This window comes from Haliotis cracherodii, unplaced genomic scaffold, assembly GCF_022045235.1.
Source record: "Haliotis cracherodii isolate W230 unplaced genomic scaffold, xgHalCrac1.p SCAF_9, whole genome shotgun sequence".
In the NCBI taxonomy this organism is placed as follows: domain Eukaryota; kingdom Metazoa; phylum Mollusca; class Gastropoda; order Lepetellida; family Haliotidae; genus Haliotis; species Haliotis cracherodii.
In genome coordinates, this window is record NW_027266343.1 from 52935082 (window position 1) to 52949118 (window position 14037).

The 14037-nt window shown below is 42.9% G+C and overlaps 1 protein-coding gene across 1 annotated transcript; it reads left to right on the plus strand.

Moving 5' to 3' along the window:
* Nucleotides 1-1362: 1362 nt before the first annotated feature.
* On the plus strand, nt 1363-2103 carry LOC139451983 (keratin-associated protein 10-8-like). Its single transcript, XM_071233262.1, has one exon. The coding sequence runs from the start codon at nt 1363-1365 to the stop codon at nt 2101-2103; it is 741 nt and encodes a 246-aa protein (XP_071089363.1).
* Nucleotides 2104-14037: the final 11934 nt, after the last annotated feature.

Consider the following 14037-nt stretch of genomic DNA (forward strand, 5'->3'; position numbering starts at 1 on the left):
TAGACAAAGTCTTGATTGACAACGGCATAAGGATCTATACCGAAACATCGCTTTTTACAGTATTAAAGAAGTTGTTATCCATAAATTGTGTCTACTTTGTCATCCGCCAACTTCTTAGCAATGCTTATCAAACAGTTCACAGGGCAGTTGCGCTCCTATGCATGCCAGTATCCCATGATCCTGGGTTCGAATCCAAGATTATGATGCTTGGTTTTGCAGCACCGTTCCCGTACTCCTAGTTTTTTTTAGTGAAAAGTGGAAAACCTTCCCTCGCCCATTCAGGTTATATGGCGTCGCGTAATACTGTTCAATGCATCAACAGACTGCTCGATAGCTTTCATAATACCAATACATGTACAGTAAACTACGTTTATGACGAACTCAAAGGGACCACTGAGTTTAGTTCGTAATAACCGTAGTTCGTTATAACCATATATACAGCATATATACACCCAATGGACAGGGCTAAAACATAAGTTCGTTATATCGGTCAGTTCGTCATAAGAGTGTTCGTTATAAACGTAGTTTACTGTACTACCAATACTACAGATAATAATGATTTTTATGTAGCGCATAACTCCATACTCGTTTATGCTCAAAACCCGAAACCATTGCAGAAGTGTGCACTCGATTTTCATTCTCAGCTCCCTGGGGAATATATAGCCCAAGCTGCCTGTGAGACTCACGAAGTTCCACAGTCACATTGTACATGGTCTCTAATCCTAATACTCTCTGCGATCACTATTTGCATTTTACACTGAATGGAATCTGTTTCTGTTTCCGAGAATGGTTACAGGATCACGTACACAGTGTAGGTTCCGTTTGGTATACTTAAAGCCTTATACACGCAAATATTAAATTCTTTTCTATGAGACAGTAGGGAGAACGTGATAAGCAGACACCATTGAATACAATCAGACGCCTCGAGTGATCAGGGATAGGTCAAGGGGACAGGTGAACGTCACCTGCCGATCAGATTAAGACTTGTGTAACCTAGTTGTACGCTAATCAGCAGAGGTCAGAGACTGGACCCTAATGTTTCCCAGCGAGGAAAGTTGTAGTGTCACAGTGAATGCATACCAGTGTATTTCACTATTGACGACTCTGTGTTACATATGTGCGCCACTTAGAATACAGATACGTATGATGATAATGTATGTAAGTGTAATAAGTGTATGTCCGTGTGATAGTGCCCTTTCTCACTGTGTCAATACTGTTTAACAAACATCCCGGTATCTGGAGTGAAACACACAAACATGATAACCTCGTTATCATACCCTACTGACAAGAAGTTCATTCCCCTAACACGAACGGGCAACGCGTGACGCAACCCGTGCGCAACCCTTGTGCAACCCGTCCGCCATGCGTGTGACACCTGTCTGCAACCCGTCCGCCATGCGTGTGACACCCGTGTGCAACCCGATTGCCACGCGTGTGACACCTGTCTGCAACCCGTCCGCCATGCGTGTGACACCCGTGTGCAACCCGTCCGCCACGCGTGTGACACCTGTCTGCAACCCGTCCGCCACGCGTGTGACACCCGTGTGCAACCCGTCCGCCATGCGTGTGACACCCGTGTGCAACCCGATTGCCACGCGTGTGACACCTGTCTGCAACCCGTCCGCCATGCGTGTGACACCCGTGTGCAACCCGTCCGCCACGCGTGTGACACCTGTCTGCAACCCGTCCGCCACGCGTGTGACACCCGTGTGCAACCCGTCCGCCATGCGTGTGACACCCGTGTGCAACCCGTCCGCCATGCGTGTGACACCTGTCTGCAACCCGTCCGCCATGCGTGTGACACCCGTGTGCAACCCGACCGCCACGCGTGTGACACCTGTCTGCAACCCGTCCGCCACGCGTGTGACACCCGTGTGCAACCCGTCCGCCATGCGTGTGACACCCCTGTGCAACCCGTCCGCCACGCGTGTGACACCTGTCTGCAACCAGTCCGCCACGCGTGTGACACCTGTCTGCAACCCGTCCGCCATGCGTGTGACACCCGTGTGCAACCCGTCCGCCACGCGTGTGACACCCGTGTGCAACGCGTTGACCACAGTGTGCACCCCGTTCGCCACTCGTATGCAGATTCATTACAGATGAAACAGACTTTTGAAAAATGAGGACCCATGATAAGCTTAAATTGGAAGTAGTAACAAGGAGAGCAATTATTGACAACCTTACGAAAAATGTTAAAACACATTTTTTTATATGTAGTTGCTGCTGTCTCCTTTTCAGATGTTATTGTGTTGGAAAATATGAATACCATTGTGATCATTCAGATCCATCTAATTTATACGACCATTGGCTTCTACATGATCTTTTGCGATGGTGTTAAGAGAACACATGATCCTGGAAAATGTTACTGTCATTAAAATGTTTGTGTGATTTGACATTTGTAGTACGACGTCCAGTGATTATATATATGAGGTTTGGTAGAGCATTATTTTTATTTGACCCAAATTACTCTTTGATGGTTGGGTCCCTGTCTCAGATCGGTAGCCGTGACGCTGATAAAGAGCAGCATTTACTAAATAGAGTAGGTTATATCATGGAGGATATATTTGAGGCAGGGGGTTCAAGCAATTGCCGTACCGGATGAGGCAGACGTGCGCCAGCTATACTGCAACACACTCATACATTTAATAAAAGATTTTGAGGATTTCTTTTACAAACTGTGCTAGTTTTACTTTGTTCTGATAACCTTTCAGTATTTAAGTAGCATATCAAGTAATATCGCACCAGGTCATATAAAATACTTCTTTTGAATATATATCTTACGCAGGTTATGCAGAAAAGGACAATAGCAGATGGTGATATTCGTCAGCTAAGTCATGGTTATTACCGTGAGTAAAAATTCTGTCTTCCCGTGGAATATTTCGCCATCGCCCCTTTTTATTGGTAATACCATGATTTGTGGGTCTCTTTTTAGTAACCGTGATACTGAGTCTTAAGAGTAGTGATAGCAGATAATTTTCTAACTGGATTTTATGTTTAAATAATCGGTAGAATACTGCCTGGGGTGAGTTGTTTATCCAACTTGTCCAAGTATGGCTTATAACACATTTTAAAACATTTATATCTAGCATAAGTTGTTGGGTCTATATAAAACTAAGGCCTAATCCATCAAATAATCCCTTAACATATTCGACCGATTTCTGCAAATAATACATTACACATAACCGTACACAAACCGTAGTTTCTAAATTATCTGAGAAAAATGTGTCATCATTCTTTGTTTAATTGAATCAGAAATGGGGTTCTCCCAAGCTATCCGTATTACAAAAATGTCGGGGTATGCTTTTTTTTAACCCTTCGTATATATTTTAAGAAATCTGTGTTAACTTTTTCCATCATATCTAGTTTACCAAATCCCCAAATTTCGGAACTATATGTTAATATAGGCAAGGTTGCGGAGGATGGAGCCTCCAGTTGTGATTCAAATAAAATCCGTCGTTTTGAATACGTTTGTTAACGCATAAAGAATAACATGAATACATACAGATATAAACACCCATTTATTCTGGCTTAGGTTCATTGACCATTTTTAGGTTCGAGCGCACGTGGTTCACAATGTTTCCGATGTCCATCGACCCCGTTCACTCTCTAACGTCTCACCATAGGTTAAAAAAACTCATACAACCAAAACAATAGGAATTTTACGGAAGGAAACTGGTCCGGAAAATAATGCGAAATGGGATTGCTTTACGTTATGTACTTTCCAAAAGCCGCCTCAAATTTATAATCAAAATAAATTTGACAAGAATGAAAAACAAAATATACTGTTCTCAATAACACCTGTGGAACGTATGTGAGATAAACGACAACAGCTGTCTTCAATCAGAAGTTCTCAAGCAAAACATTCATGATCATTTATAAAGTTCTCAAAATCAATTCAGTCTATCTCAGGAAGAACAATCAGCCTGGACGGATATATTGCTGGTTACCGACTTGCACATTAGCCAGACGGATCCGACTATCACCACTCGGCAAGGTCTCCTTCACACGCCCGATCAGCCACTGAGATCGGATCTGGTTGTCATCAGCTATCACGACTACTTTTGTCGCACCACCATATTTCTGCCACTTGTTACGAAGTTGCAGACCAGACAGGTAATACTTCATGAAACACTTTCAAAACTTGTCTGAGACTACCTGACTGTGACGCCAGCAACGTCGTCCTGGTAGCATGGACTCGGGGTACACGACTTGTACTTTGTGGGAGTTAAGGATCTGACATCTTCTCGAGGCAAAGGCGTTATAACTGGCTGTAAAAGTCCAGTTTCCACCCTTGCCAAACTAGGCTGGAATTTCCAGGCTCAATCGTAGCACCACCAGTGGCTTTTACGAGTTATATCCCTTCTATGTCCCCCATATTAACCAATTAGGCTTAATCTCTCATATCACTTTCATTTGCGTCAAACAAAATGGCGGCGCCCAGTCAAGACGATCTGATCGATAATCAAAGTCTCTATTGTAATTAAACGGGTGTTACCACGCGAAGTGCATCAAATCACTTAAGCACCTTGATTAAAAACCTGAAAAGATTTACAGAACTGTTCTCTCGTTTCCAGGATCCTTTGAAGTTCTCAGATGTTCAGAGCACTTAGCCGGTTGGCTAAGATCAAAAGGATTTACTTAGTTCAGCATCACTTCCCTTGAAGTTAGTGCCATAATCTGAAAGAATTATAAATGGTTGTCCTAATCCTGAAATGGAACGTGTAAAGCCATAAAAAAGGCATCAGTGTCCATACTTTCTAGAAGATCTAGATATACTACACGGGTCGTGAGGCACTTGAAGAAGATACCAAATCGCTTTTCCCTTCTCCTTTCTATTTTGAAAAACATCGGACCTAAACAGTCGACGACACAGAAGTAGAATGAAAGTCTGAACAAACGGAGCCGGGCAACCGGAAGATCAGCCATTCTGGGAATATCTAGATTGGCACATCACCGTCTACAGTCTGTATACAGTCTGTGATGATGCCAGATAGCTTCACGACCTCTTAGAATCCATAACTTCTGTCTAATGTTGGCGAATAGATTCTCAGCTCCAACGTGATGCAGACAGGTGCATGATCCTTGGTGATCAGCTTTGTGATGGGGTGTTTAGGATAAGGCACCATAGGGTGCTTCACATCAGCAATTTCCTCAGCTTGATGCAATTTTCTACCAACTCGAATGAGACCTCCTGCTTCTTCTCATCAAATCTCAACTGCAACAGACGACTGTTTGTAGAAACTTCTAAATGCGCTGCGACCTCGTCTGGGAACGAATCAGTCTGAGCTGTGTGGTACAGTAGCAATTCAGCCTTCTCTGTCAGGTTCGATGGATCAAAAGAGGGGTCCGTGGCCGCCCTGTGTAGGATCTATTTGGCTGCTTCAACGATGGTTCCCAACTGTCATATTGGGATGGATCTGGGATTGGTACCGAAACACTGCCACAGAAGGTCCCCTTAGGTTCAATTTCAACTGCATTAGGCTTTAATGGGCTCATACTAGGCTAATTATTGATAGTCTTCAAAAGGAAAGGAGGTCCATTCTTAAACCTGGAAGGGATACAGAGTTCATGGAAATTTTACATCTTGTGAGGTCATCGGAAGGATTGTCTTCCATGTGCACATACCTCTAGTCTTGAATGCTCGTCAGAGCGTGGATTTTGGCCTCTTGTACTGACAAACACTTTATAACGACAGGAGTCGGAGATCAGCCACGATAGGACAGTTGTGGAATTTGTCCCCAGTACAGTGCTCTGAATGGGGACCGTCACCTCTGTGTTCAGAGTCTCTCTGCTAACTGATCACCAGTGAATGCAGCACAAAGTTTTAGACACGGCATCGACAAACATTTCTACTACCCGACTGCGTGTTGCCACAAATGCAACACTAGATTGCCCATCAGAAGCTGTAGGCTTGAGTTATGCCACTGAATCATATATCTTCTCAGAGGCATCACAGAAGATATGTAGTTGCCATACCACACTGTACTGATCATCACAGGAGTAACACCATGGTAATAAAACTTCTCATGAGTTTTAATTCCCTTTCCCACTTTGTCCAGTCATCACAAAGTGGACCAGCCTCAATAGGGTCATCACGCTGACGTTTTGAGGGCCAGAGGGTTTGCACTAGGATTTTGGCTGGGGAGAGGTAGGGGATCAGATAACCAATAGGATCCTTCTGGCTGGCCAATATATGGTACACCATCTTCATGCTGAGATGACTGTATTGGATAGGGCGATGCTTGCATGTGATAACATCCTTATCACATTGCCATTGTAACCCAAGCGTACCTTCATATGGATCATTCTTTCCATGTACCAACCACATGTCACAACTCTCTGACCTTGCATCAGAGGGTAGGTAAGTCTTGAAAAGTGATGGTACATTGCCAGCATACTGTCTCATGTTGAATCCACCTTTCGTAAGGAGCTCTCTCATCTTGACGATATTTGACCTCGGTCTCTGTATGAACGCTCTGAAAGCAGTTGTCCACATAGAAAAACTGAGGACCTACTCGGAAACATCAAGATAATTGTCGTTGTTGTGGATCGTGTGCTTCTGTAAGGCGAAGGTGGTGCAAAAGGGCCTGCAGGTTGTGCCAAATGGCGAGACTGGTCATTCATAGGTATTAGGATGCCTATCACGGTTCAGGTTACGCCACTGAAAGCGAAAGAGACATCCGTCGTTACCTCAGGAAGACTCCTAACAGTGATGATCCCAATGTGGGCCCGGAAGAAGTCGATTGTTGAGAGATCGTCCTTTGTATTCACGAGAACAGTCAAACGCCCGTGTTTTCCATGCTGTTCAACAACATGATGTGGAATATACCATGACCCTGGAGTAGAGGAATCATCATGTTCAGTTATATGTTTGATGAAACCTTCAGTTACTTCTTCTATCTTCTGGTCGTGGATTGAGGCTAAGGTTGGATTTCTTTGGAGACACCTCTCTGTGCATTTGAACTTTGATCACACAGATTCCTTTCCGGCTTGAAGAGGAGCATGATCAGGTTTAAGGAGCAAGGGAGGAGCATAATAAGTCTCACCATAAACTGCCACAGTCACAGTTATAGGCTCAAGTGTGCCAATTGTGAATTTGTTCATCTTGGAAAGGGTCACCTGCCTCTCAGTAAAAGTAAGAATGACATCTTTCCTTAATCTTTCAACAGACTCTTTCAACACACTTCTGTTCTGTTCCTTCTGGACCCCCCAGTGATAGGAGCATACAAAGCAACCGTCTCGAACACTTCACCATATGGGTGTTTTGTTTTAACTTCATTTGTTCTGGTATAAAGCATCTTGTTATGCATGAAGGCAAGAGCTAACGTCCTTGGTCCACATCTCAAGTTATGTATCAACACATGATATTTATTTTGTAAAGTCAAATGAGGGTGTAAATTGATTAGATTGTCAAATGTCATGTTCATCAGTGCAAGGACTTTTTCACTACCACCTGAGAGTCTAGCGATTTCAGGTCTGGGTACACCATGGAGGATGATATGAGGAGTTCAGCCAGATTAGGTGTCGTTGCACCTTGGGTCATGTCATCGGATGTGGATCTGGAAGTAGAGAATTTAGACCTGGGGCATGGGTTATTGATTGTGAGGCATCTGGTGTAGTCAGGTAACTATGGTTGACGGAATGTTGCTCGTCATTCCAGGATTGGAGTAGAAAGTTAATCCAAATGGAGTCGGTGAGTTGGCAGGTTGGCATGGATTGGTGGATTTTAACAGACTAAATGCAGTTGAAGGTGCAGACATCGCAGAGGTCACACTTAGTTTACTTGTCTGTGGAGCTGAGGTCATAATTCCAGGTGGGTGTTCATGCTGACATTCACAGATCGGTGACTGACTGTTGATTTCTGCGAAATGAAAATTGTTGACAGAAGCTCAGTGGAACTTGACGGTGGCGGCACATGAGGAATGGTGGAAACAGTGTCATGACTTGTAACCATGGTAACACAAGGCATAGGTTCACCTTCATTGGCTTCATGATTAATTATCATTCTCTCTACAAACTTTAGTTCACTTAATTCAATCTCAGCTTCTGATTTTTCTCTGTCTATTCAATTCCGCGTGAATCCTCTCTCTCTCTCCTTCAAAGCAAAGAGGGCAACACGTTGAGCGTCATAGGCTTCTCTGTCTTACTGGAAAATGGTTTCTCTTTCTCCTCCTGTTGTCTGATGGGAAGTAACTTGAACTTTGATTCACATAAAATTCGCTTTATAATTGCGAATTGTATATCAGAGCGTTCAGAGGAGATGGAACGTTCACTTCTGAGAATGGTTACTTGCCTCAGAACAACGTGAAGATCTGTTGCTTCTCATGCCAGATATTTGTGATTTTCCGGACGCTTGAATCGATGTCGCCCGTCTCCCAGGAAGGTAGCATTGGCAGTCGGTCAGATATTCAGGAATTCTGTGTTGTCATCGAGGTCTTCTCTCCTTAGATTTAACTATTGGCACTGTAACAGAACATACTGTATTTGCTGGGGTAACTTCACTAGCCGTTGTCTGAAAACCAGGCCTGAAACTGTGTGGTCATCTCGGAAAACACACTTGTCACATTTCGTGTTCCAGAGTCAAATTCGCTTGCGAGCGATTCCATGTCAGAAATAACCAATTCACAATACTGATTTCTGCCGTACATTTGATGCAAGACTGTTTATCCGCCTCGCGGGACCATGATGCGGAGGTTGTGACTGAAATAAAACCCGTCGTCTTGAAAACGTTTATTAACGCATGATGAACAAGAAAACAGTGTTATCACTATTACCCGCCATGGGGAAAATACGCATTTTGTTTGTTTATACAGTAGTGAATATAAACTATGAACAAAATCATATAAAGCCTTAAAAAGAGATACCCACTTAGCCCGTTTTCTGTCATCAGAAACATTGATTAAATGTGGAATTAATACACACAAAAGGCCCCTTCTCCAGATAAAATAACTCAGTCTCTTAGATAAGCTAACTTCAGTAGTTTCTGAGAAAACTGTGGCGGTCGGGTAGCCTAATGGTTAAAGCGTTCGCTCGTCATGCCGAAGACCCTGGTTCGATCCCCGACATGGGTACAATATGTGAAGCCCATGTCTGGTGTCCCCCGCCGTGATATTGCCTGAATATTGCTAAAAGCGGAGTAAAATCATACTCACTCACTCACTCACTCTGAGAAAACTTGTCCCCATTGCTGAGCAAAGTAACATGCATCAAGGACCATAACTCTGTAGAACAATAATTGACGGGACGAACGAACGAACTCCGTTCCTATAAAAAAAAAACATGAATACATACAGCTGGAAACGTCCATTCATGCTAGCTAAGGTTCATCGATCATTATGGTTCGAGCGCACGTGGTTCATAATGTTTCCAATGTCCATCGACCCCGTCCATTGTCTCACGTACACAAAAAAGATTCAACCAAAACAATGGCAATATTACGGAACGAAACTGGTCCGGAATATAATACGATGTGGGATTGCTTTTTGTTTGATCAAATAGTTATAACTGGCAGTCCATTGGTAGGTTTATAGCAATTCTGGCAATCGTGTCGTTCCACATGGGTGTTTTAAGTGGTATCAAAGGGAAGCTACTCTAACCCAAGTCTATGTATGAGACGTCCCAGACACACGAACAGTCGGCCTGGTCTGTCTTGGGGACGGTAAGTATTCTGTATTATGAATAATCATTGTATTTAACGAGCCTTACGAAGCCACTTTAACCATAGCCTATGATACGTCACGTTTATGTAGAGACTGCCTGTCCTGTCATAAGGCTACGAAGTGCAGTCAGATGTACACACAGCGACAAGACGTAACAAAGTAACAATTCGGACATTGTTCGGCAAATCCAACTGTTTTAAATTGGTTGGCTAGCGTTCTCGCAATATAGTTTGGCAATTTATATCTCCAAAGTTGCCAAAACTTGTAAAATGCCTTAGCTACGTCACCGTTAGACACTGATTTTTCAGTATATTGTTCTTTTCTTTTCTCCAGATTCCCGATGGTTAATTCTGTCTCGATCACCGAATGACAAGGGAGACGCAATGTTTGTTTATGAATAGTGAAATTAGTCCCCATTTGACCTTTGATATTTACATCTCTATCCGCATATGATCGTTTTTATCCGTTGGTTGTATCCTGCCAAGGCACCTACCTATCATATGATAAATATATTTACATCCCGTTGTTCAGAAATATTCTTGTAAGAAGAACAGGTAGATTCTATTCTCTCTTTAGTGATTTCTCTGAGATGGCCAACTTCGCTCATATGATGGATGGTTGTTTTAAGCGTGAACGAATACTAAGGAGTGTTTACATCCTAACTTGCATGAACTCATCCGATAAATGTCATATTAACCCTAGGAGAAGTGTTATTATATCTCACTCATAAACCGAAAGAACAATCTGAAATATTTGTCAACAATAGTAGGGGCGGTCGTGTAGCCTAGTGGTTAAAGCGTTCGCTCGTCACGCCGAAGACCCGGGTTCGATTCCCGACATGGGTACACTGTGTGAAGCCCATTTCTGCCGGAATATTGCTAAAAGCGACGTAAAAAACATACTCACTCAACAATGTTATGTTTCAAACACATTTTACACGCACCCTAAGAAACGGTCGTAAATTTTCGCTTCCTGGCGTACATGTACTACATATTCGTAAAACCATGTGATGTGTCATCGTCTGGTGGTTTTCTTTGTCGGCTATTTGTACGAAGGCTGCAAGTTCGGCCCATTAAAGAGCCAACGGTACTTTGTGAGTAAAATCAGAAGAATTTTATACACCCCCCCACCCCCCCCGAATATTGCCAAAGTTTGTGGTTTTATGAGATACGATGAAAGGACAACATCAGGTTTATAAGACAACGCCTGTGAAAATATTGTAAATCTAAAATGCAGTTAATGCACAAAATGTTAAGTGTTCTGTATCCACAATCGTCCTTGTACAAAAAGGAGTCAGAAACTCAATAACATGTGTAACACTGGGTTCAAGCGGATCATCGTTATCTTCAGCAGAAAGTCTTTCCCACTTACACAAGTAAGTTTCGTACCGATTCCCAGTCTTCTTGCGTCATGGGATCATAATGATTGATATTGATTCTTCAGCGAGTCCTGACTGGTATCAAAACATATGTGGTAGATCGGATTCCAGATCCGTAATTGGCTACTCCGTGGTGATGACCTGAGGTCAAATAGTGGCGGATTACTTTCCTGATTGTTATTCGTCGATAACTTACTCGTGCTTCGGTCTAAATCACCTACGTTTGTATTTAAACTTTAAGGTCTTAGTCTTGTAGTTTGCACCATCATCGTCGCCTTGATAATCCACATATATGGCGGAAACCTTTTTTGTGGAGGGTCACACTAGGTGTGGGTAGTAAGAAGTAGGCCGGATGACGTCACAAATGACCGTTGTGTTATGTATTAATGCGCCACTGCGATCATGAAAAAAGACAAAATATGCATGATGCGATTTTAGAGCGTCTAAAAAACAAATTACTGCACTCGTGTCTGTATGATACCATTCATCTTACAACTCGTTTCATAACGTGTCAACTCTTAAGTTGATAATTGGTTTCTGACAGACACTTGGATGTGTAGTAATCTCCACACATTAGCATGGCTACTTGGTACCAACTCGGGAATGGCCATCTGGGTAGACTATTAACAATGCCTTAATATGCTCTCTCCACTCAAATTTTCTGGATTACCTGTTCCAGTGAGGTGAAATTGGGTTTAACGTCGCGGCCAAGATTATTGCACTTATATAGCGACGTGCATGCACGTGTATGTGTGTGTGGCTGCTTGTACTAGTCCGGACTGACGCCGATTTATAGTGCTAGCTCACTGAGATACCATGCCGCAGTTTAACATGAATACCCCACTCAGACACAGTATACTGACTCCGAGCCGACCAGTCCTTGTTTTAGCCCCTTAATGCCGAGGGTAACAACAAGTACAATCTTTTAACGTCTTTTTTTATGACGCGGCCGGGGATCGCTCTCCGGGCGGACGCTCTACCACAAGACCACGGAGGCAGTGAACTAAAAGGAAGGAATATATAGACTAACTGAATAGACCAGTCAAAAACGGACCAGTCACAAATGCGTCCACAGCACCTGGATCAGATCACCAAAATATGTAACATAGTAATTGTTTGTTCAGTCGCAATGCAAACACCTCCACACTGTGCATGAAGTAAACACGGGTTATTCTGTGAAAAAAAGGTTTTATTGAGCATATACTCAGTTTCCTCGCGAAATAGTCTACTTTCCCTGGCATAATAAGTCTGTTCTTTCTGAGGGAGATGTTCATCTGTCTTGCATGTGATCAAGTTTCTTCAGAATGGTAGACAGAAGAGTGTGTGCCGCCCATGTGGTTAAGGGGAAGTGTACACGCAAAAATCACTTTCTTTCTTTTTCTAAACAAAACGCAATTTTAGAATAAGTTAGTATCTGTGTTTGAAAATATTCACTCATTTTTTTTCACAGTGAAAGTAGGAAGCTCACAATAGTGTGAAAGTGATATGCCGTTATGAGGCCTTCGTTTTACGAGCGAAATAGGCCTGAGTTATCCCCCTTAGATTATGACGTAATTGGTGCCAATTCAACTGGGTGCCTGTCTATTCTCAACGCAAAAGATATCAAGGACCAGTTTGCGGTAAAACAACATGGTCTACGACACACTCCGGCGCAGTGGTGACTCAGCATAACACAATTCTGGCTGGCATCTGAGATGCTAGAATCACAAAACTGTACATACACCACGTGAAGCGGCTCTAACAAAGCATGATGACGTCATAATGTTTATCAATTGGCACCAATGACGTCATATTGCAAGGGGCATAAGCCATGGTGTTTTTGTTATGGAAATAAAACACTTGGTAAATGTGAAAAATATAAATCGTTTTAGTGCAATAAATATGTTAATTAAATATGATGTTTTTATATTTTTGTCTATGACACTTCTATGTTAACACTTTTAATGTGGAAAAAGTACAAGAAAAAATGGTTCATTTCCGTGTGAACTTGCCTTTTAATGTATACCACTGCAGTGGAATTGTCAAATCTGAGTCTGGGTTGACATCCAACAATTTGCTTTGTGACACACTTTATGGCAAAATACATAGTTCTAAATAGTTTATGTTGTTTTTCATTTGGCACTCCTCGAATGACCATCTACCAGGGCTTGGACGGGTAACTCTGGTACTCGGGTCGGGTGGGTACTGAGTAGGACCGGGTACCAACATGACTACCCGGATACGTGGTTAGTCTCGTGATATATTGTTTGATGGCAAAATGTATCTAGAGCACTATGGTAACACTATCAGTGTTGACACTTCTTTCCGACTATGCACACATTCCTTCTGACTTTATATGTTTGCATAAAGATAAAACTTCAGTCAACTTCAGTGTGTGCATGACCAGATCATTTTATACCTGTATTTTAATACATTTTGACAGGAGTACGGTCAAACGTTTCCCAATCGGACAGTTTGTACCTATCTCTTGATACCCACAGCTGGTACCCGGGTATGGTCGGGTAATAGGGGGGGGGGGGGGGGGGGGGGGGGGGTACCCGGGTAGTAAATTTGGACTCGCCCCAGCCCTACCATCTACCAATAGTTTCTAATTCAACTCCGAGTCTGGACCAGACAATCCAGTGATTGACATCATGAGCATCGATCCACGCAATTGGGATACGATGACATGCATCAACCAAGTCAGCGAGCCTGACCACCCGATTCCGTGAGTCGCCTCTTACGACAAGCATAGTCGCCTTTTACGGCAAGCATGTGTTCCTAAAGACCGATTCTATCCCGGATCGTCACAGGTTTTGTGCTGCGTTCTCAATTTCTAGTTTTTTAAAAATTGGAATACAGGAGTCCAAATGATACATCAACGGTATAAAATATCATTTTGCCTAATATTTCAGCAAGCTAACGAATGAGAATCAACCCTTTCTTCAATCTTTCTTAACCCTCTGGATGCCGATTTTTTTTTCTGACGCACATTTTCCTAAGATCGGTAAAGTGAAGGTT